The following is a 23,220-nucleotide window of genomic DNA, read 5'->3' on the forward strand; positions in this document are numbered from 1 at the left end:
TCTATCATCGTGCACAAGCGGCCGCGGTTGTTATGGGGCCTAGTCCTGGGAAGGAGAATCTGGGTGTCCAAATATTGGACTTTCCGCTTCATGAACGAGTGTGGCTCTCAGCATTCGCCTCCCCAGATTGGCAGCGCATTTGCATATTCTCCTGTTTGCTCTGCTGCTCAAGGTCGATGCCATCGTCGAGGTGTCATTCTGAGTAGGTGGCCCTGGGAAACAGAACCATTGCTGTTACCCCGGCGTTACATTGGGGGAGCCCTGCTCCCCACGGAGGCCTTGCTGTCCTCTTTCCTGTGACCGCAGTGGCACCTGCCGGGGCCCTGGCTGCTCCCGCGTCTGTCCCAGCTCTGTCCCCAGCGCCCCCCGCCCACCCCCTGCTGAAGCTGAGTTTCAGAGCTGCTGCTCGAGCAGGTGCCCCCGTCCTGCCCCCCACGCTGCGGCCTAAGGAAGAAGAGACACTAGCGCCAGCCCCTGGCACCCCAGCGCCCTGGGACCCCAAGGAGCCACTGGTGGCCCCTGGCCATGCTCTGCCTGGGCGTCGCCTGTTTTCTGATTTCCCGTCCCCTGTCTGCCCGGCCTCGCTCAGCCCTGCTGTGCCCGGCGGGGGGGACCCCCACTGGGCCTGGCCATCACCACCTGGGGTCCCCCTGGGCGTGACCCTGCGGCTGCTCCCTGACTTGAGCAGTTGGCGTGCGGGTCCTGCCCACCCCTGTGGTGCCCGCGGCAGGCCACCTGCCTGCTCTTCCTGAACTGCCCGGCCCAGTAGCTCAGGCCTAACCTCGGGGCCCACTCACCTCGCCTCCCTCCCCAAGCCCAAGCACTGGCTCTGGGAAGTGTGGGGTCCCCGCTGTCACCCCCGCGTCCACGGACCCGGCTTTGCCCCTGCCGTTTGCAGCCAGGACTGGAGTGCCCACCCCCACCCAGCCCCTGCCCCCGGGGCCCCCCCACTCGGCACCCAGCGTCTTCCCCAAAGCTCACCAGCAACGAGAACACACGGCACATACGTGACAATGCAGCCACAGCGTGTAAACCACTTCCCGCGTTCATCCCGTGCCGGCTGTCTGGACGCACAGGTGGGGTGGCCATCTCCCCGCCCACCGCATGCCTGCGTAGGCTGCCCTGGGCCAGCCTGGCTTCAGGGGTGCCCGGCATCGCCCTGAGGCCAAGCAGAAAGGCCTGTGGTGCTCCAGGCCGGGAAGGGACGGGGAGGACCCTTGCCGTGGGCCTCCTGCCCCACCCATGTCTTCCTGGGTGACCTGAGTCACACCCTGCCCTTCTCTAGAGCCTGGTCTCCAGCCGGCTCCGGGCCCCGCTCTGCACTCCCCCTCGGAGGGAAACTGCTGCCCTCCTGGCGAGGTCCCCCCGGGACGCCAGCCCAGGGCCCTTCCCTGCTCCCAGGGCCATTCGCAAGGCCATCGCCCAGGCCTGGGGCGGGGCCGCACTGCTCACTCATTCCCGCCCCAGAGCGTCGCCATGGTGACCCGGCACCAGCTGATGTCACGCTGCCCGGCACAGGCCGGAGCCTTTATGTTTCCGGATGGAGCTGCTTAAAATGCCGAGCTGCCCGGCCAGCTCGCTGGGCCGCACTGTCGGAGAATGCACAGAAGCTGGGAATCAGACCCACCGCGCTGGCACTAAGGGTGGGCAGCGTGGGCCGGCTCCACACGGACCCCGGTGCGGGGTGAACGGCGCCGCTCTGGGCAGGAGGAGGCACCTGAGCCGCTGTGCAGGGGTGGGCAGCGGCGTGCAGGGTGTGGAGGGGCCGTCCATGAAGTCTGCCCCGGCCCCTGCTGCGGGACCCCCTCAGATTTCAGCTGGGGGCCGGGCCCCTCCTGGCCACGCACTCCGTGTCAGTCTTGAAGACTTGGAGAGTTTTTCTCCTGCTGATGTTCCCGCAGGGCCAGCGCGCCAGGCAGGGCTGCTCCGGAGGTCCAGGCCCCGCGGTCTGCAGCCACCTGCAGCCAGGCTTGTCCGACAGCTGTCCCCGCACATGTCCTCTCGTCCTTTGCCTCTGTGAGTGGCTGTGGCCACCAAACAGGGGGCAGGGGCTCACACGGGTCACACTATGTAAAAATTTGACCTTTCCCCGGCTGTGAAACCCTGGGGCCGAGTGGATGCCGTTAGGACTGTTCACAGGTAGACAGTCGAGCCTACTAGTGAGACCCAGTGCTAACGTGGCTGTCGGGGTGGGAAGCAGGGGAGATGCCGTTTGGCTTCTTCAGCTGTGCTTCAGCACAGGGCAGGCCGGCCTCTGTCTGGTGGAAGTTCTAGTTCCCACACGCCCTGCGAGGGGGCCGGGGCCCGAGGGAGGGTGAGTGGGAGGGACGTGTAGACACTGTCTTGAGACGACACTGAAGACAGGAAAATCCCATTCGTCTGAGCCCTATCTGGATCTGCTTGAATTCTCGATAATTTGGACAAAAGTGGGTAGGAGGGTTTTTTTCATTAGCCACGAGGACAGAGGGACAAATCTGCTGTGCAAAATGTGAGTGTGAAATCTTGTGTTGCTGACGTCAGACTGACGCAAGATCTGTTCCGAGCAGAGAGAAGCCAGCGCGGCCAGCAAGGGCGCGACGTGCGGGGAGAGGTTCTTGCTCCCACACCGGGCCACGCGCACTGCGGCTCGTCGTTTGCCACTCGAGGCAGCGGCACCGGGTCTCCCCCAGCGCAGTCGGCGTGTGGCCCCTGTCTCCCGGCTGCGGGTCCTGGGTGGCTGTGCCCCGTCTTCAAGTCCCGTCTGTGCCTTGCTTGTTTTCCAGGATCGCCCTTTCGTCTAACGAAGTGAATCTGTGTCTGGCGATGCCACTGTCATGTTAGGGTTTCTCGGCACGTCCACCAGCGCTGGCCAGGGCTGTGAGTGACAGTCCTCATCCACACAGCCACACACGTGCACGGGGCCGAGGTCCTGTGGGCACTGGTCTCGCTGCCCGAGGAAGGCTGTCTTTGGCGTTGGCATCAGCCTCTTCCTCCTCCTCTCCCTCCGTTGCCCAGCGCGACCTTGAAGGAGCCAGCTCTTGCTCCGCAGCCCTTTGGACAACACACACACACACACACCTCTCGCCCTCTCCACGGCGTTCCGGCATCGACAGTACAAGTACTTCCGGGTCACACGCGTGCAGACTGAGGCTCAGAGACGTGAAGTAGCTTGCTCAGGGTCACACAGCTATGAGGTGGCACAGCCAGGATTTGGACCAGGCCTTGCTCAAAATGCCACCTTGGTCAGGCTGAGCAGTGGCCACGGCTTCCAAAGGTGCCTCCCCCAGCTCGAGCCCGGCCACCAGGCTGGGCAGAGGTGCGGGTGGCTGAGGCCGGGGGAGGGCTCCTCACGGGAGCGTGGGCGGCCGGCCGGGATCCAGGCTGGAGGATCTGCCCATCCTGCTTTGGGGTCACCCGGCAGTGGCTGGTTTGAGATAAAAACACTTATTGGTGGAGAATCAAGACACAGGGAAGGTTAGTTCAGGGCAGGGATGTGGGTGTCTGCCGGCGATGACTTTGGCCTCCCTGGGTTCGTGTTTCCCTCTTGGCACACCTCGGCTATTGTCCGCGTCGGCTCGCACTCCCTGTCCCCAGGCCAGCTTCCTTCATAACAGGATGGCGGGCACGGCGGCTGCTGCGGCCGGTCCAGCTGCCCGAACACTTGAGATAAGCCTGAGGGCAGAAACCCCGAGTCTGAAAAGGGGGCCCCGTCCCAGACTCTGGGCTCGGAGGGTTGTGTGTCCCGTTCTCAGTCGCGGGGACGTTGACAGGCTGGAGCCTCATCCCGGGAGGAGGGAGCAGACCTGGGGTGGGGGGCGGCTGGGGCTTGCACTTGAACCCCCAGCCTAGCTTTAACTCCTGAAGGCCTTTTGTAGCTCAAGATTCTCCTTGATTTGTTCATTATTGGTTGAAGAGCCAGTCTCAATTTTTCATCCCACAAATGCTAGAACTTCTGAGCTCCCTTTGTTTTCTCTCAATCCTGCTGCAAGCTCACCTGCTCTTTTCTGAGCTTGTCTTTCGTCTTGAGCTACTTCACGACATGCATCAAATGCAGCAGTAACAACTAACTCACTGTAGTGACATTTTGCTTGGAAAGCTCTTCGCCCAAAACCAGAATTGCACTGGGTATGTTTCCTGTTTTCTAAGTTATTGCGGGAGCCAGTTTTAGGGAGTTTTTTTCCATTACACAACACAGGTTGCCGTTCCCAGCTTTCTAAAGCAGTTTCTTCAGCCACTGTCTGCCAGTGCCGTATGTTTCAGGTTTTACTATGGCAGCGTCTTAATTTTAACACCAAATTCTTTGTCAGTCAGCTACTGCTGCAATACTGCTGTGTAACAAGTGGCCCCACCAACCCCAGGGGGTAAGACGGGGACGTTTCTTCCTCACCCCTGTGTCTGTGGCTGGCTGTAGCGTCTCTGCCTCAGGTGGCCGGTGCCGCCCAGATGTGCCCCTCGTCTCACTCTGAGACCAGCATGGAAGAGGCAGCAACTTCCCCGGCACGTCCCGCCCTGAAACTTCTGCTCAGATGTGCCCCACCGTGTGTCTGCCAATTCCAATGGTCACAGCCAGTCCCATGGCCAAGCCCTGGTGCTGGGCCCGGGAGGGGAGCAGGGTGGTGGGCACACAGTCCCATCTGCTCTGGGGCCGGCTGCAGGGTGAAGGCAAAATCGACACTACGCACTGCCCCGTCCCTCCGCCCCTGAAGTCCTGGGCTTTGCAGACAGGGTGAGAAGCAGTGGCCGTGGCTGAGCTCAGGGCAGGCCTGTGCCCCATCAGCCTGGTCCTCAGTGCCCCTTCGGGGGCCCCCAAGACAACGGTGCCTGTCTGGGAAGAGCCAGCTCAATGAGAGACAGACGACACTTGCAGGCCTCCATCCTCACCGTCTGGACGGGAGGAGGGAAGAAAACCTGGCATCGTTGCCCTGCGCCGAGTGCCGGCCACGGCCCACCTTGCATGGCACACGCCCGAGGGTGGCGGCTCGCACAGCCCGACCAGGGGACTCTGGGGGGTGGGCGGGAGTAGGGGAGCAGGCGAAGGTGGGGGCTGTGCACCCAACTCCGGGGAGCTACATGTAAGCCCCCAGGACCAGAGGAGCATCCACCGGGGGGGACTCAGTGGAGGCACAGTTTGCTCATCAGCAGGGGGGGCTTGAAGCTGCTTCTGCCCGGGGAGACCACAGCCTCGCCCTGACAGCCTGGGAAGGACAGCGGCAGGGACTCCAGCCTTGCTGGGGAGAGCGAGCCCAGGGACCAGTCTGGGGGGCTGAAAGCCCCCCAAGACATTCTGTGCCCGGCCCGCGGTCCCTGTTCCTTTCCCACAGAGGGACAAGGGGAGCAGTCTGGGAACAAGAGGTGGGCAGAGAGAAGGGACGTCTAGCGTGTAGGCCTCCCAGAGCTTTCTGAAGGGCCCCGTCCCCACTGCATGGATGACGATGCCGAGACTCAGAGGTCGCAGAGTTAGCTCGAGGTCACAGGTGCTGTGTGGGTGGATGGCCAGGGCTCGAGCTCAGGGCTGCATGGGCCCAGCGTGATGTCCCCGGCCTGCTGCTCCCGAGGGGGGCATGGGGTATCTCGCTCTGGTTTTCCTTCCCATAAACTCTGAAGCAGCGGCTGCAGGGACCCCCACGCTCTGTGGCTCACTCGCTCCTGTTCCCCGGGCTCAGCAGAGGCCCTCTGCCAGCCCCAGGGACAAGTGTCCTTCTCGGGGGGGTACGCGTGGCCGGCACGGGGTGACAGGGCAGGATGTGGTCGCACAGCCGTGTCCAGACCTCCAGGCGTGTGCTGCCTGGGCCGTGGGCCTCCCACGCTCCAGCCTCTGCGGGGGGGCTGGTCCTGGGGAGGTTTTGGCTTCGGGCCTTTTGATTCCTGCCCCTTCTGGTTCCCACCCTGTCCCCAGCCTCCTGTCACTGCTCCTACTTCTCAACCCCTGCCTGGGTGGCTTCTCTGATAGGATCGGGCAAGACCCCGGAGCACAGCTGGGTGTGGACTTGGGGCTTCTCCATCACCCATGTGAGCATGCACATGGCGTGTGTTAGTGTGTTTCTCTGTGGGTACAGAGTCCACGTGTCTGTGTGTGTGTGTGCTGTGTGTGCACAGTAATGCATAACATATATCTGGTGTGGATGCAGAGTGTCCACGAGATACATGTGGTGCGTGCACGTGTTGTGCGTGGCATGTTTGCAGGACTGTGTGCAGGTGTTTGCTGTGTTGTGTGTGCTACATCATATGTGGGTGAATGTGCTGTGGTGCATGTGCACGCGTGCAGTCATGTGCGGAATGTGTGTGTTTCTGTGTGTGCATACAGCATTGTGTATGTGTGGGAGCTGCAGCGTGTATTTTGTCTGTGCCTGTGCACACAGTGTTGTGTATAGTATGCAAGTGTGTGCGTGTGTGCGTGCGTGTGCGTGTGTGTGCACATGCGTGTGTGCGTGTGTGTGGATGCGTGTGCATGTGTGTCTGCGTGTGTGCATGTGTGTGCACGTGTGTGCATGTGTGTGCGTGTGCGCACGTGTGTGTGCGTGTGTGTGCATGTGTGTGTGCACGTGCGTGTGTGCGTGTGTGCATGTGTGTCTGCATGTGTGTGCATGCATGTGTGCGTGCGTGTGTGTGTGCATGTGCATGAACCTGTGCTCTGGAAGCAGAGACTCCCGTGTGGCTGGACACGTTCTTGCTGGTGTGGAAGCATCAAAAGTCAGAGTGTTCGATCACACAGGGGGTCTTTGCAGAGATTAGACACATGGCTCAGGAGGCCCTTGGTCCTCTCAGCAGAAGCCAAGAATAGAGAGAAGATTATCTAGGAAAGACCTGGGCAGGACCCTCTTGTGAGACAGAGCGAATTCCTGTGACACGCACGGGACACCAGCAACATCCTTGAAATGTCACATCAGAGAAACGTGGCCAGCTTGGACCGTGAGGAGCAGAGGGAGGAGGGGGGGAGAGATGACGGACGCTGCCGCTCGGCAGACCTTGGCAGGAAGGAAAGAGGCTGACAGAGCTCCTCGGCCCAAAGCGAGCTGCGTTCCGTGGCGGGAGAACGAGTCCAGGGCGGAGCCACGGACGCAGAGTGTGGACCTGGGAGCCGCGAGACTTATCCGCCGGCCTCGAAACCCAGTGTTGGCGCAGCTGGGATTTGAAATTGCTCGGGCCTGACGACTCCTTTTTCCCTTTCGTTTTCTCCCGTTTTGAATGAGAATGTCCGTAACTGTCAGCATATGCCTGTCCCAGCGTTGTATTTGGGGAGCAGATAACTTGTTTCCTGAGTTTCACAGATTTACAGATGGAGAGGAATCACCATCCCTAACTTATAGTATAAGATCTGGGACTTCGGAGTTTGATTAGATCTAGATGAGATTTTTGGACTTTGACTTCGTGTCGTAGCGAGCTGGAGGCCCACAGGTGTCAGTGTGGCGTGACTGTATTTTGCCCGTGGAGGCCCATGCAGGGCAGACTGCGGCCAGCAAGGCAGTGGCTCCCAAAGACGCTGCACCCTGAGCCCCGGGAACGTGCCACCCCGTGGCCAAAGGGCTGGCAGATGTGCCTCCATCAACGGCCTCGCGACGGGGAGACCGTCCCGGGGCAGCCGGTGCCAACGCAGTCGCGAGAGTCCTTATGAGAAGGAGGCAGGAATTTCCGAGTCACAGAAGGGGAGAGGTGACAGGGGGGCAAAGGTCAGAGAGACGAGACTGGTGGCTTTGGAAGTGGGGCGCGGGCAGCCTCCAGAGGCTGCACAGACACGGAAGCCTCCAGAAAGAAGGTGATTTTGCTGGTGCTGTGATTTTAACCCCATGAACCCATTCTTGACTTCTGATTTCCAGAACTGTAAGATCATAATCTGTGTTGTTTTAACCCATTAAATCTGCAGTGGTCTTCCATAGCAGCAACAGAAAGCTAACACGGGGGCTGTGGGAGCGGCAGGCTGGGGCGCGGGTGCCTGGGAGCCCGGGAGGGACATGCCTTCTGAGCGGGTGGGGCCGTGTACACGCGGGACCCTGCTCCTCCGCCAGGAGGGGGCTGAGAATTGACACCCAGACCCCGCGTCGCCGGTGACCGCAGCAAGAACACTTTTGGTGGAACAGGAGAGACAAAAGCCTGGTTAGAGAAGGTTCTGGAAAGAGGAGGAGGGGGTGGGGATGGGCAGAGCACCTTCCCTGGGGTCTTGCCACAGAGCAGAGAGGGTGCAGCGTCCTGGGCTGGGGGGGCTGGGGCTCGCGGCCGCGGTGGCCAGGGGCGGGGAGGTGCCGTGGCGGGAACACACGGAAATTCTTTTCTGGTTGCTTCTATTTTCCCAGTGAAATGGGAAACAGTCGTCTGTTTTTCACTTGCTAAATGTGCTGAGCAGGCTTGAGGGGCGCGTGAGCTTCGGCAGGAAGCAATCGTAATACATTGCACATGCGGCTTCAATATTGTTTGGTTGGAGAAATAATATACCGCCCAGCTCGTTTGTTTTAAGTTAGACAAACACCCCGGGGCCGGCCTGCTGCTGGAGAGGGCTGTGTTTGGAGTGGGGCCGCGGCGGCCCTGAGGTCAGCTCTGTTTGACATTCCTGACGGGTGAAGGGCGTGCTTTAGAGCAACAGCGCGGCCGAGGGCATGCGGCCCCCTGGAGCCGCTCCGGGGCCCTGCCTGAGAAATGTCTCGGGCCTAGAGATTTCTCCCCAATTTTAAACATCTGTTGGTGCTTGTGGAAAATAAGGCTGGGATTGTTTTGCTCGCAGCCCACGAAAGCCGCCATTGCGCCGTGTGTAACGTGCCGTTGACAGAGCCGCACACGCCAGCAGGCCCCGCAGCTCCGTCTGGTGACGCCAAAGGGGCCCCCAGCCTGCGGGGCTCAGCTCCGAGCAGAGGCGTCCTGGGAACCGAGGCGCATACGGATTCGGGGCTCGACCTGCCAGGTCTGAGGTGTGCTGTGTCCCATCTGGTATCTTGACGTGCCCAGACCTCTTGAGGCCGGATGCCCTGGGCCGCCCTTTGGTGGGTCCACCTGACCCTTAGTGAGCCTTTGGGGGGGCCTGTCACGTTCCCCCCGACTCCCGCAGCGCAAGTCACAGCAAACACCCACCCCCACCAGTCTTGTTCTGCGTCTCCGGTGGGCAAGATCCGGCGTAGGGTTTTGTTTTATTTCATTTGTTTTTTTTGAGCAAGCTGAGGCCAGCTTGGTGGAATGTGACTCTCAGGCATTTGGGGGGCCCCTCCTAGTCTCGAGGGACCTTCTAGAACCCTGCCTCCCTCCTGCCAGCCTCCCCTGCCAGGGCCTCCTTGCTCCTCCTCACTGGTGGTCCCTCCCTCTCCAGGACCAGGACGCTCTTCCCTGGCCTCCTTCGGGTCCCCTCCCTCCAAGGGCCCTGGCCCCCACCCAGCCCCGGAAGCAGCCGCCCACCTGCGGGCAGAGGTTCCAGCACCTGCAGGGAGCAAGACCCGGCCTCCGTGTCCTCGCCCGGGTGACACTGAGGGTGCTGAGAAAGTCTCAGGGCCGGGACAGGGACCTCCAGCCGCCCGCTGTGTCCGGCACGGCCGTCTCCCAGGCCCCTGCTTTTGCCTTTGGAGAAAATGGTCGTGGGCCGCGGACCCACACGGTGGGCCTGAGGGTCCATGGGTGGGGGCTCGTTGACGTGGAGGTCACGACAGACTCCCGAGTCAGCCTCATTCCTGGGGGAGTCGTCGTCACGGTTCCGTGCAGTAGCTGCCTCTCTGTGGAAAGAGGAGCTAAAGTCATTTGCTGGTTTGTTCCTAAGGCCCCTCGGGATTCAAGGCGCGTTTCTGGTTGGGGGACAGCCTTCCTCCCAGCTCCAGCCTGCTTTGCCAAGGTCTCCGCAAGGCACGTTTTCTCTGTGGGGCCTTCAGAGGACACTGGGGACATCCCACCAGGGGCCCTGGGGGACACGGGGTCAGAGACATCTTCCGGTGCCCGATGCCAGGCTTGGGGCTGCCCCTGGGCTGTGAGCCGGGGGTGGGGGGGGCACCTCTGAGTGGCAGGTGGGCCGTGGGGTCTGCCTGGGGGGCTGGCTGTGGCTTCCCGCGGAGGTCCTGGCTGGGAACTGAGTCACGCAGCCACGGAAGCCCCTGGTGGCTGGTGAGGCTGTTCTGCAGTGGCCTGGCTGCAGACGGCGCCAGGGGACAGCCATTGCGGGGGTTGGTTGGCAGGATGCTGAGGCCAGAGGATTTACAAGGTGCCCTAACTGGGAACCGGGACAAGGGACCTGGGTGCTCCTGTCTGTGCAGAGGGTGCTGGGAGCCCCGTGGTGGAGACGGGGCCCCCCTTACCCCAAGGGACCCAGCCCGGGAGGAGCCCTGCCCACCATAGGGGGTGCCCGAGCCCCTTGGGGACAGACGCCAGGGTTAACAGGACTTTGGTCAGAGAGGTGACAGGCCGTGACCCCAACGGAAGTGGTGGTGAGACCGGCAGGTGCCGACTCACAGAGACACAGGGACGCAAACGTCCCCACGTCCGTGACCAGCCTGGATTGGACAGTCACGCCCAGGACCCGGTGGATTTATGAGAGAGAGAACGTTCCAGACCGAGTTTCCCCCACCTCAGCGCCCACCTCAGCCCCTGTGTGGGGGGTGGAGCAGCCGTGGGAGAACGTGGGGTCTGGCCTGGGAGCGAGGGTGGGGTCAGACAGAATCCCCCGGAACTGCCCCTGCCCTGCCCAGCGCTGGCTGCAGCACGGAGCCGCCACCCCAGCCCTGCCCCAGGTGGATGGGGGTCCCTCCTGGGGGGGGCAGCGTGGGGGCCTGGGCACAGCCCCTGCCCAGGGGAGACGCCTGGGCACAGCCTGCTGTTTGCACTTATTCTCCCGTCCCCCGCGCAGGCCCAGGGCACCTGCCCCAGCTCCAGGTGAGACTCGGCAGGAGAAGCTGCGGGGGCCCAGGGATGGAGGGGCGGGTGGGGGCTGTGCCGGGACCCCTCCTGGGGCTCTGGGGGTGGGGGGGGGCTGTGCCGGGACCCCTCCCGGGCCCAGGGACAGAGGGGCGGGTGGGGGCTGCGCCGGGACCCCTCCCGGGGCTCTGGGGCGGGTGGGGGGGGTGCTGAGGCCGGAGGAAGAGCCTCTCACCGGAGGGTGCGTGTGGCCGTGCTGTTTCTCACACGTTTACGTCCTGTTTTAGCACATGGGAATGTCCTGAAATAAAAGGCCGCCCTGTCCCCACAAGAAGGAGCAGGTTTGCTGGGTGACCTCCCGCACTGCCCTGCGCCCGCCACCTGCCTGGGACATGCGGGGTCCTCCCCCCCCCCCACAGAGGGGTGAATCTGAAGCCCCTGGGACCCAGGCCGGGGGTCTGCTGTGTTCCCCACCCCAGACACCCCTGTGTGTTGTCAGTGCTGCCCACCGGGGCAGGCCCCAGACTCGGTGGACCAAGGGCGAGGGGTGGGCTTGGTCTTTCCCTCACAGGCCCCTGGGTTTCCCGAACCCCTTCTCAGGCCCCTGGAGAGGCTGGGGGGCCTGGCACCGTCCCTGGAGAGGGCCGGGACTGTCCCTGTGTTGTCCCCGGTAGGGCAATGACCCAGCACCAGGCCAGGCCACGAGGGCCACAGGCTCAGCCCAGCTGCCCCCTGTCCGTGGCTGAATCACGGGGCCCAGGACGGAGGGAGAAGGTGCCCACAAGGCGGCTCTGGAACCTCGTGAGAAAACCAACACCCGCCTGTCCTTCCTTCCAAGCGTCACCGTCACCATCCAGGAGCTCAGAGCCCTCGAGGCCCAGGCTGAGGAGCAGGGGGGGCTGGACCGGGCGCGGGGGCGGAGAGGGTTTCTGGGGCTGGGTGGGGGCTCTGCGGGTGGGAGGACGGTCCGGGGAGACCTGCCTGCTGGGACAGCTGCGGAGGGGACCCCAGCTCCGTCTTGGGCTATCAGAGCAGCTGAGAAACTCGCCCGACTGGGGTCGTGGAGCCCAGGACAGCTCGAGGGGCAGGAGGGGTCCTGGCGGGCCGAGGCCCTGGGGGCCAGCCGGGAGGGGTTTGTTTCTGTGCCGTGTCCGGAGGAGCCACTGCTGGGGCCACGTCCCAGCCGGTCAGAGGGGCACCGTCCTCTGGGACAGGGAACCTCAGCTGCCCCGGTGGGACCCTGGCGAGGCTGGATCCGGCTGGAGTTCTAGTCTGTTGTTCTTTGGGGGATTCAGCGCCGTGGGCCGGGGCTGGCCGCACCATCCGGAGGCCTGGCCCTGGCCCCCCTCACCGGGCGGGTGAGGTGGAGGCTGGGACTGGCCTGAGCCTGGTAGCCACCTGGGACCAGCAGGGAGCAAAGGTGACCCCTTGTCCCCACACGGGCAGAGGCCCCCAGAGCCTCAGGACATCTCAGCTGGGGCCTCCCCTCCCTCCGGCAAGATGGGCCCAGGCTGCCTCTCCTGGGCCTCCCCCTGCCCTCCCAGCCTCCTCCCTCAGACCCCCGGTCGCAGCCCTGGGGGAGACAGGGAGTCTGTCTGTTGGGAACAATGCCAGCGTGTGGCTGTTCTCTGCAGACACACCCGCTGCTGGGGAGGGGAGTCCCCCTGGACCTCGGTTTGGGGCAGGAAACGGGCTTGTCCCACGTGCCCTAAATGAGTGTTTTGCCCTTCAGACTCCGGAGCATTCCTGAGGCCAGGCTCCCACCCCGCCTGCGCTGGGTGGCTCTTGCTTCGGGCCCCTCTCCTGAGAACACCTGGGTGAGGGCCGGGGTGCCCCAGACTTAGGGGCCCAGAGGAGGCCGGGCCCCCCTTTCCCTGTGCCCCAGTGAGCCCCCCAGGAGAGAACGTGCCCCTCTGAATGGGGCGAGGAGGCAAAGCCCCTCGGGGGTTGAGCAGAGGGCGCCGTGGAGGCTGGGCTGGGGGTGCGGCTTTGGGCCTGGGCGGTGGCCCCTGGCCTCCACAGTCCCCGTGGCTGCCCCGTGGAGGAGACTCCAGGGAGCCCTGGAACAGGGCGGCTTCCGGAAGTGTCCTGAGGTCCAGGTGGGAGGTGGGGGAGGAGCCAGGGGAGCCCTCACCATCTGGGGGTGGAGGCCCTTCCTGGCCGTTTGACCCTCACGGTGCCGAGGTCAGGAGGGGCAGCCCCGCGGTGGGAAGGTGACGGCCGTGCAGCCCTGGCCTCTGCCCCACCCCACCCCACGGGCCACAGTGCGGGCTGCGGGCGCCAGCCCAGGAGGGCCCTGTGGCAGGGCTGGAACCCACCGGAACAAGGCCCGTGCTGTTTCCCAGGGAAGGGGCGCACCCCGCTCAGACCTCACTGGCCGGTTTGCGGCGGGAGCCCTGCCCGGCCGCCCACGCCGTCCCGCCTGCTCCCGCTGTGAATCTCACAGGCATCTGGATCAAATAACCAGCTGATAGCGCGTATAAAATTAGAGACGGAACTCTCCAGAAGGCACAGGCCACCACGATTCATTCCAATACTATGCGTTCAGGGGCGGGTACGGCTCGCTGGGATTCGCAGGGCGAGGGGGGGATGTGGCTGGGGGCTGAGTCAGAGGGGAGGAAGGGGAGCCCGGCGGGCGGGGGCTGCGGGGGTGGCCCTGAAACAAGCAGGAAGGGGTTGGGGGGCTGAAGGCCCGTCCTGCCGCCTGGGGAGGTGCTGCAGGGGGTGGGGAGTGAAGACTCCCACCAGCCCCCCCGCTGCTTAGACCCGTCACCTGCAGTTCCGAGCTTGGCCCGGCCAGTGTCTCCACCCGGCGGACGACGGCCCCTTGGGGACCGGCAGGCTCCCCCAGGCCGTGTGTCCATGGCCCCTCCGGGCAGCTGGACATGGGGGCTGCAGGCTTGGGCAGCCACCCCAACCTTACCGGCCTCCCTGCCCTCCAAGCCTAGCCAGGGGTGAAGTTCAAGGGCGCCAGGCACCCGAGGCCACCACACCAGGGCTGAGTTCCCCGTGAGGACTGATGAACACTCCGGGGCTCCAGTCCTCTCTGGCCACGCTCCTCTCCGGCCCTCGCTGTTTCCAGACGTGTCACTTCCAGACGTGTTGTTTCTAGACGTGGCCTTGGACATCTCTGCAGGGCGGGGGCTCGGGGTCTGTGCGTGTGCGTTTCCGACAGACTCCAAATCCCCTCTCAGAAGGCTGTTCCCATTCACAACCCTTCATAGAATATGTCATTGTGCCCTTTTCTTCACCTGAGCAATATTGGATTTTGTCATAAAATATGTTTCAATTTCTTATTTCTATGATTAATGGCAAAGTTGGATATTTTGTCATTAACTCATTTTAATATTTTTTCTGTTCTTACCCTTTACCACTTTTCTATTGGGTTGTTCACTTATTATTGATTTGTGGGAGTTCTTTATATATGATGAATATTAGTACTTTGTGTTTATATTGCAGACATGTGTTCACAGTCTGCTGCTTAACATTTAACTTTCTAATGGTGCTGTTTTCATCACAGAAGTTTTTAAATTTTGCATAGTCAAGTTTGTCAATTATTTCCTTTAAGGCTTTGGATTTTGCATTTTGTCTGCCTCCTGAGAGTGTATGAATATGCTCTTGTATTTTCTCCAATGTTTTTATAATTATGCTTTTTGCCTTTAATCTAAGTTTATTTTGGGGTATGGGGTGAGACAGAATGGAACCATTTTTCCACATTAAATGTTAGATATCTCGAGTGTTGGAGAACACAAATTATAGCTTAGGGGCCTGGAGCCCGACTCTGAGTTGGCTTCCCGGGCTGCAGTCCATGCCCTGCCTCTGGCAGCTGGTGAGCTGGGCCTCAGTTTCCTCCTCTCCAAGGGGTGCTGTGAGGGGCAGGAGAGCCTTGAGTGACTCAGCCCCAGCAAGTGCAGCCCCAGGGGTCCAACGGAGCCTGACGGGGGGCCAGGACCTCCAAGCAATTCCCTGGGCCCCAGGGGTCCCCTGCTGCTTCTTGCCTCTTCTAGAAGAGAGGGGGCGGGGATAGGGCTGGGAGGGGGTGAAAACCCCTTTCTTAAAGGCTCCAGGTGCCCTGGCTGAAATAAGACTGACACCTACGCCCAGCCCTGCCCCTGTACCATGCTGGTGGCCTCAGAACAAGGACAAAGCCCCAGGCTGCTGGGGTCCACAGTGTGGTCATGGCCCCCCGACACGACAAGCCCAGAGGAGGCGCCTGCCGCGGAGACGAAGGCTGCGCTCCTGCCAGGGAGAGGGTGCCGGGTGTGGGGCAGAGACAGCCCAGGGGCTCAGGTTCCGCACTTGGAAAGCAAGTGACGATGGCCCTGCCCGCTCCAGGGACAGGTCGCCCCTGACGCACTGAAAAGGCAGAAGTGTGTCCACCTTCCCCAGAGGCCTGCACAGTGAGGGGCACGGGGGTGGCTGTGAGCCCCGGCTCCAATGCCCTCTTGATGAGAGGCCCCTGGTGGTCCGGCCCCTCCCTCTCGCTGCCCCGGCCTCGCCCAGATCTGCTGGCGCTGCCTCTGCCGCCCCTGCAGCCCAGCCCAGCCCAGCCCCCGGCAGCTCCTCCCTGGGGCCCCTGAAGCCCCGCCGGCCTCCCTCCCTCCAGCGGCCCTTCCTCTCCAGCAGCTCCCGGCTGTGTGTCCCCTGCCAGAGCCTCTCTGCGGCCTGGCGCCTCGTGCCCTTCGGCTGGTAAACACGTGGCTGTTAATTTGAGTCACGTGAGTAGGGGGAAGTCAGGAGGAGCCGTGGGGTGCTGAGGGTGTGGGTGCCGCTGAGCAGGTCCTGGGCCGGGGCCTGACCATTTCCTACAGGTCGTCCCCCTCGGCCAGGTTGTCCCCATCGGCCTGGGCCCAAACCACCCGCACCCTGAGCCGTCCTTGTCTGACAGAGGAGGGAGTGTCTGGGTGCTCAGGGGACCATTGCCTTAAGGATGGCACCTGGGCCCCCACGGGCAGGTGGCACTCGGCCCCTCGGCAGCCCCCAACCCTCGCGTGACCCAAGCTGTGGGCACCGCTGCTCGGTGGGCGTGGCAAGTGCAGAGACCCGTCCCACGTCCCCCCCAGGGCCTGTCCCACATCCCCTGCCAGGTCCCACGTCCCACACCAGGTCCCACGTCCCCCACCAGGGCCCACGTCCCATGCCAGGTCCTACGTCCCACACCAGGTCCCACGTCCCACTCCAGGGCCCACGTCCCACGCCCAGGCTGAGCTTCAGCAGCAGCGGAGATCTGAGCCCTCCGTCTGTGGGCGCCCCGGGGGCTCAAAGAAACAGCTGTTTCTCAAAGCAGGTCTGTGGATTCTGCAGGAGGAGGTGACTGTCGTTTCCTCTTTTCCAGACGAGTGGCACGGAGCCTGGCTCACCTTTCCAGTCTGTTCACGTCTGCAGGACTCGAGGCTGAGCTGGGCCTCCCCGCTGCTCCGTGGCCGCCGATATTGCTGAGCTGGGCAGGGTTGCAACACTTTCCTGTAAAACGGACTGAAACAGAAGTTGATGCCTTCCTCATATAAGAAATACATAAATCAGTTAAAAATAGTCCTCAGAGCGGATGTGATGATGCCGTGGCTGTCACAGGAAACACATGAATCAGACTCATCCTTGGTTACGGGAAGGTGGAGACGGCCCAAGGTCCCCGGCCCCTCCGGGGCGACGTGGGTGAGGGGGTCCCTCTGGCTGTGCCCTGCCAGCAAACGCTGCCCAGGAAGGACAAGAAAAGCCAGGCTGGCTCTGCTTCTGGGTATGTTCCCATTGCTGTGAGTTTGTTTCTTGAATTCAGCCCTTCTTATCAAGCAGAGGAGCTGGCTCGGCTCAGGGTTGATTGCGGGGGGCAGGCGGTTTGCCGTGGGCCAGTGGTTCAGCTGGCGCCTTCATCCTGGTGGGGAAGTCGTGGGCGCCACCCAGAGAGCTGGGGCACAGCGTGGCCTCTGTCTCACTTATGAAGAACCAGGACCTCTGCATGTGGTCACTGGGCGTCGAAACAGAAACTTCACACCCGCCCCGTGCGGTCACCCCAACCCAGGGCGTGAGCTGCCGCGGCCGTCGCTGACTCAGCACAGCCGGTGCCAAGGCTGCTGCCACCCTGTGGGGCTGGGTGGGGGCTGAGAGCCTCCTGGCGTCCCGTAGTCACCACAGGGAAGGGGACTTGGCCTCAGAGGCTTCATCAGGATAGGGCGGAGGTGGACTAGAGGGTGGGGGACCAGCGACCCCGAGGGACTGTGGGCGTCGAGGGCAGGGGCGCCAGTCAGCACATGCATTTTCCTCGGGCCCCGGGACCCTCAGCTACCTGACCTCAGGCTTCTATTCCTAGGGTGGAGGGCAGGGAAGAGCCCAGGGAGGGTTAGGGCAGCCAAGACCGGTCAGTCAGCTGTGGAGCCAGGAGGTAAAGTCGGCCTTGAATATAAAGCTCAAGAAAAACTCAACTCAGAAGCAACTATGGGGTTGAGAACATGAGGTCCCGAAGGGGGCAGGAAAACCAGGCCAGCAACTGCCGAGAAAGCTCCGTCCCTGGGCCGGGCCCCTCCCAGCTGGGCGGGGGGCTCGGGGTGAGCAGAGGGGACTGAGCCCGGGGGGCAGCATCTGGGAAGGTCCCTTCCCAGGAAATCCCCGGACACAAACCTGCAGGAATCTCCCAGAAGCTCAAACACAGTCTTCTTTTCATAGGTTGGGGCCAATAAAAGTTATTTTCCCCCAGTTTCAATATTTTCATAGGTCTTTAGAAGCTTTTGGACCCTCTGCCCTGAGCGTTAGGGTCCGATGGCTAAAGGAACCCAGGTTCCAGAGCCCCTCTCCTGGGGAGGGGCCCCTGTTCTCGCAGCCTGGCCTGGAAGTGAGCTTGTGCCCCCCCCAGGGCACCCCACCCAGCCAGGAGAGGCCGACGGGCAGGGAAGAGGTCAACCCCGTGTGCACACACATGCACACATCTTCACACACATGCACATATGTGCGTGTACACATGCTCATACTCACATCTTGGCATGTCCATGAGTGTACACACATGCACACACCTGACTTCACACACACACACACACACACACACACACACATGCGTGTGCACTTGCTGGCATCCATACATGTGGCTTGAGGAGAGGGCAGGGTCCGTTCTTCACTGTCTCGCAGTTCCTCTGCCCCGGCCTTGGGCCCAGCAGGGGTGCACGGGCTGTTGGCCACTCGCGTGAGTGAGCTCAGCGCGGCCGTGAGCAGGCCCAGGTCTGCGAGCCGTGGACACAGCGAGGGAGAGGCGGCAAGACGGGGGCTGCAGGGGTGGGCTCAGAGGGGCCTGGACTTGCCCGTGGCCCCGAGTCCTTGCCTGTGCCACACACGCACGCCCATCCACGAGGCTGAGCGTGGGCGTCACGGCTCCCAGCGGGCAAGGGAAACTCAGAGACTAGCCGGGGTCTCCTTGGGAGGGGGCGACGGCTCTGCTCTCCCCCCTCCTGCTCCTTGGGCACCCGCGTCCCAGGTGAGGCAGGCACTGAGGTGGAGCCACCTGCCCAGGCCGCAGCAGGGAATGACAGGGCACAGACGCCATCAGCACAGGACACACTGGGGCCCGCTCCCACTGCCTGACCCTCTGGTACACGTAGCCCCCCTGCCATGGCCCTGGGGGTCTCGGCCGGGGCTGTGGGACTAGGGCGGCCTGTCCCAGAGCTGTCATGAAGGGCAGGGTGGAGGCGGGGGCTGGGGAGCTTGGGCTCGCGCCGGGCGGCCGGGCTCCCCTGTGAGCAGCTCCCGCTGGCTCCGGTGCTCTGGCCAGGGCTGCGCACACCTGGGAAGGCAGGGACGGCTGGTAGGGGTCCTCGCCGTCCCGTGGCTGAGAGGCCCTTAAGGCACTCCCAGGCACCCCCAAAACTGGAACAGCCCAGACATGGGGGTGCCGACCCCTCCCAGAACAGGTGGGCACAGGGCTCTCGAGGGCAGAGCTGCGAAGCGAGCGGGGGTCTCGCCTTGTGCGGACGGCAGGTGCAGAGTGAGCGCCCCGCCCCCAGGAGGCACCGGGAGGCTCAGTGTCTGCCTGTGGGGACCGGGGGGCCTGATTCAGCTGCTGGGGTGCTCGCCTCATCGCGAGCCCCTGCTGGGGGCCTTGTGGGCCTGGCCCTCCACGCCCCGGTGTTTCCCACAGGCTCGACCGTGCTGGGCTGTCCCTAGGAGGGTGGACGAGCCTGTGGCCCTGGGGTCCTGTCCTCATCGGATCTGAGGCCACTGCCAGGGAACAGCATCCGGGTTTCGGGGGGGTGGCAGGCCCGCCTGCAGCAGGGGCGAAGTCACAGCGTGGCTGGCTCTGGGGGCCGCTGGGTGGGGTGCAGCCTGGAGCCTGCTGGGGCTGAGTCACCCTCTGGCTCAGGAAGCCTGACCGCATGACTCCCAAACTGATGCAACGTGGACTTTCTGCTGAGCATGAGCTGTTGCTGTTGCTGCTGAAGTGAGGGGGGCTCGGGGCTTCTCTGCGCAGCCCTTTCAAGGACGGTTGGCCCCAGGGTAGGCAGGGATGGCATCGAGGGTCCTGCGGGGAGAAGTCGGGAAGGAGGGCTCCGTGCCCTGGCCAGCCCATGAGCTGGACAAGCCAGGGGCCTCCCTCTGCCTCGGCTGGACCACACTGGGGAGGGGACCAAAGGAAAGGACACCCCTGCACGTCTACCCTGTGCAAGGGCCATTCTCATTCCTGGTGGCTCCCCAGAAACTCTTCTGCACACACCGTCGTCCCCCACGGCACACGGTGAGACCCAGATCCTCACGAGAGCCCCGAAGGAAGCAGGTGACAAGTGGCTCCTTTCCCTTCCTGGGGGACCACGCATGGCTAGGAGCCCACTCCGGGTGGCACTTCTGGGAGCGGGCGACAGTCCTTGCCTACTTCTGAGCAGGGGTGATTTCCTGTTTCCGGGGTCAGCACAGTGCCTTTCCAGAAAACCCACAGAGAGCTGCCCTTACGTGTCATGTTCTCACAGATCGTCGAGGGACCTGGCACTCCGGCCTGGAGAGGGCATGACTGAGAAATGAACCAGAAAGGTGCAGGAAGGAAGGGCACGTGCCAGCTGTTGCTCTGGCCCTTCCATGTTGAGGTCGGTGTTTGGTGAGAGGAAGATCCTGAGGTCAGAGTGCAGCCCCATCACATTCACTCAGGAGGGTGCGTCCGGCTGTGTGCGTGGGGGCAAAGACGAGTAGCCAGGGTCGCGCCGTGGATGGACGGCCAGAGCTGGGGCATCTCTGTCTGCAGACGCTGGTGCCCCTTGGGCCGGGGAGACGGCACAGAGCCATGTTGTCGGCACATCTGGGAAAAGACAAAGCCACTGACCAGAGAGACACAGGAACACACACCCACACGGCACACGTACCCAGACACACGCACTCACACAGAGAATGCGCCACATCACACACAAGAACTCACAAACAACAACCACATCACACCTGTGCTCTCACACAAGCACACACTGTGTCACACACATGGACTTACACATGCAGAGAACACATCACATGGACACACACACACTCTCACACACTCTCACACACACACTCTCACACACACACACACACACTCACACACACTCTCACACACACACTTATACACACACTCTCACACACACTCACACACACACACTCACACACTCACACACACAAACTCATACACACTCTCACACACACACACTCTCACACACACACACACACTCTCACACACACACACTTATACACACACTCACACACACTCACACACACACACTCACACACTCACACACACAAACTCATACACACTCTCACACACACACACTCACACACTCACACACTCTCACACACACACACTCTCACACACACACTTATACACTCTCACACACACACACACTCACACACTCACACTCACACACTCTCACACACACACACTTATACACACTCTCACACACACACACACTCACACACACTCTCACACTCACACACTCATACACACTCTCACACAGTCACACACACACTCTCACACACACATACACACACAGTCACACACACTCACACACACTCACACTCACACACACACTCACACACACAGTCACACACACTCTCACACACACTCACACACACACTCTCACACTCACACACTCATACACACTCTCACACAGTCACACACACACTCTCACACACACATACACACACAGTCACACACACTCACACACACTCACACTCACACACACACTCACACACACAGTCACACACTCACACACACTCACACACACACTCTCACACTCACACACTCATACACACTCTCAGTCACACACACACTCTCACACACACACATACACACACACAGTCACACACACTCTCACACACACACACACATACACAGTCACACACACACACACATACACAGTCACACACACACACAGTCACACACACACTCACACACACACACACAGTCACACACACACACACACTCTCTCACACACAGTCACACACACACAGTCACACACACACACACACAGAGTCACACACACACACACACACACACACACACACACACACACCCTTCCCCTGCGCACATCCCGGTGAACAGCCCCGATGCCGCGGGATGGGGGCGGAGTCGGGGCGGAGCCGGGGGCGGAGCCGGGGCGGTGGAGTCAGGGGCGGAGTCGGGGGGCGGAGCCGGGGAGGTGGAGTCAGGGGCGGAGTTGGGGGAGGAGTCGGGGGCGGAGCCGGGGCGGTGGAGTCAGGGGGAGGAGTCAGGGGCGGAGTCGGGGGGCGGAGCCGGGGCGGCGGAGTCGGGGGCGGAGCCGGGGGCGGAGCCGGGGCGGTGGAGTCGGGGGCGGAGCCGGGGGCGGAGTCAGGGCGGTGGAGTCGGGGGAGGAGTCGGGGGCGGAGCCGGGGGCGGAGCCGGGACGGTGGGGTCAGGGGGCGGAGTTGGGGGCGGAGTCGGGGGCGGAGCCGGGGCGGTTGAGTCAGGGGGAGGAGTCAGGGGCGGAGTCGGGGGCGGAGCCGGGGGTGGAGTCGGGGGCGGAGTCAGGGGCGGAGCCGGGGGCTCGTCCGCGCTGCGGGGCCCCAGGCCCTGCTCCGGCCCGAGCCCGGCTCTGTCACCCATGTCGCAGGCTCGCGGGCTGACCAGCAGCCTGGGGGGGGGCCACACCTGAAGCGTCAGCCCCAAACACGCGAGAAGGAAGAGAAGACGCAGGGAAGGGCGGGGTGGGGGTGGCGGGCGGACCTGCTCTCCGGCCTCCTTCCCGGACACGCTCCCACGGCCACAGCCCTGCCCGCTCGGGGACAGCCTGAGCCCGTCCTGCTCAGCCCCTGGGGGTCCCGGGAAAGGCCCGGGCGAGCCGCCCCGGAGTCGGGGTCCCCCGGGGACAAAGTCCAGGCTGCGGCCCCTCGCGCTCTCCTGCAGCGCCACCTGCTGGCGGCCGGGAGCCCCGTGTGCGCCGGGCGCCCCCGGCCCCTCCGCTCCGCCCCACTGCGGGGACGCCCATGTCCCCCCACCCGCCCCGTCCCCTGGAGCCACAGGACCCGCTGACACCGGCTCCCTGCGTCGGACCCGCCACATGCAGACTGCGGGGGGCGGGCGAGACTCCAGGGACCAGGGACGAGGCCTCCGATCGCTCGGGGACAGGAAGGCCGGGGCAGGGGTCCGGCCCCAGGCCCACTCCTAGCGGTGGCGACAGGGCCCGCGCGAGCCTGGTGGCCGGGCCGCCCTGCGCCCCCGCACAGCCCCCGCCAGCCCGAGGGGAGGCTCTGCGCGGGAACGCGGGAGGCCCGGGAAAGCTGACGCGTCCCCGCTGGGCGCAGGGACCCGGCACACTGGAGCCATGTTCCGGTACCATTTATAAACACATTGATTTAGGGCTTTCCTTTTCCTAAAATCCCCAAATGGCTCTCCATTTTCTCAGATAAAAGTCCTTTCTTGCAGGGCCAGGCTCCCGCTCCTCTCCGAGCGCCCCGCAACCCCTCGCTGTCCCCGCCTCACGTCCCTCCGGCCCCCACCGCGGGGCTCAGGGCCCCCCACAGCCGGCGCCGAGACTGTGCGGTGAAGCGGGGACGGTGGGCCAGGCAGAGCCGGTGGCTGCAGGTGGGGGGACTGGTTGGGAGGCAGGTTCACCCCGCAGGTGACGACGAGGCCGCGGAGCAGGGACGTGGGGGCCGCGTTCAGCAGACGGGGCCCAGCGGGTGACCAGAAGGAGGTGGACGTAACAGACCCTTTGCCTGGGGACCAGGTGTGGCCAACACGTGGACCGTCACAGCCACGAAGCGAAGAGTGCTGCCTGGGAGGCCGGTGGGCGGGGAGGAGCCTGGAGCAGGTGCGAGAGGAGCGTGGAGCAGGTGGGGAGGAGCCTGGAGCAGGTGGGGGAGGAGCCTGGAGCAGGTGGGGGAGGAGCCTGGAGCAGGTGGGGGAGGCTGGGGGGAGGAACGTGGAGCAGGTGGGAGAGGCAGGTGAGGGAGGCAGGTGGGGGGGAGGAGCGTGGAGCA

General features: G+C 63.2%; 1 protein-coding gene across 8 annotated transcripts in view; it reads left to right on the top strand.

The window, feature by feature from the left end:
• LOC123620178 overlaps positions 1 to 23,220 on the top strand; it is a 45,872-nt gene that overhangs the window by 16,856 nt on the left and 5,796 nt on the right. For 7 of the 8 annotated variants that reach the window (XM_045525182.1, XM_045525184.1, XM_045525186.1 and 4 more), the window contains exons 2-3: positions 16,130 to 16,528; positions 22,968 to 23,051. In XM_045525182.1, the coding sequence (XP_045381138.1) occupies positions 16,285 to 16,528; positions 22,968 to 23,051 (328 nt within the window). In that variant the 5' untranslated portion in view covers positions 16,130 to 16,284. Of the gene's footprint in view, positions 1 to 13,110; positions 13,349 to 16,129; positions 16,529 to 22,967; positions 23,052 to 23,220 lie in introns of those variants that run through there. The other variant, XM_045525183.1, reaches the window with a different exon arrangement.

The sequence above is a fragment of the Lemur catta genome, chromosome 15 (assembly GCF_020740605.2).
Source record: "Lemur catta isolate mLemCat1 chromosome 15, mLemCat1.pri, whole genome shotgun sequence".
NCBI lineage: Eukaryota > Metazoa > Chordata > Mammalia > Primates > Lemuridae > Lemur > Lemur catta.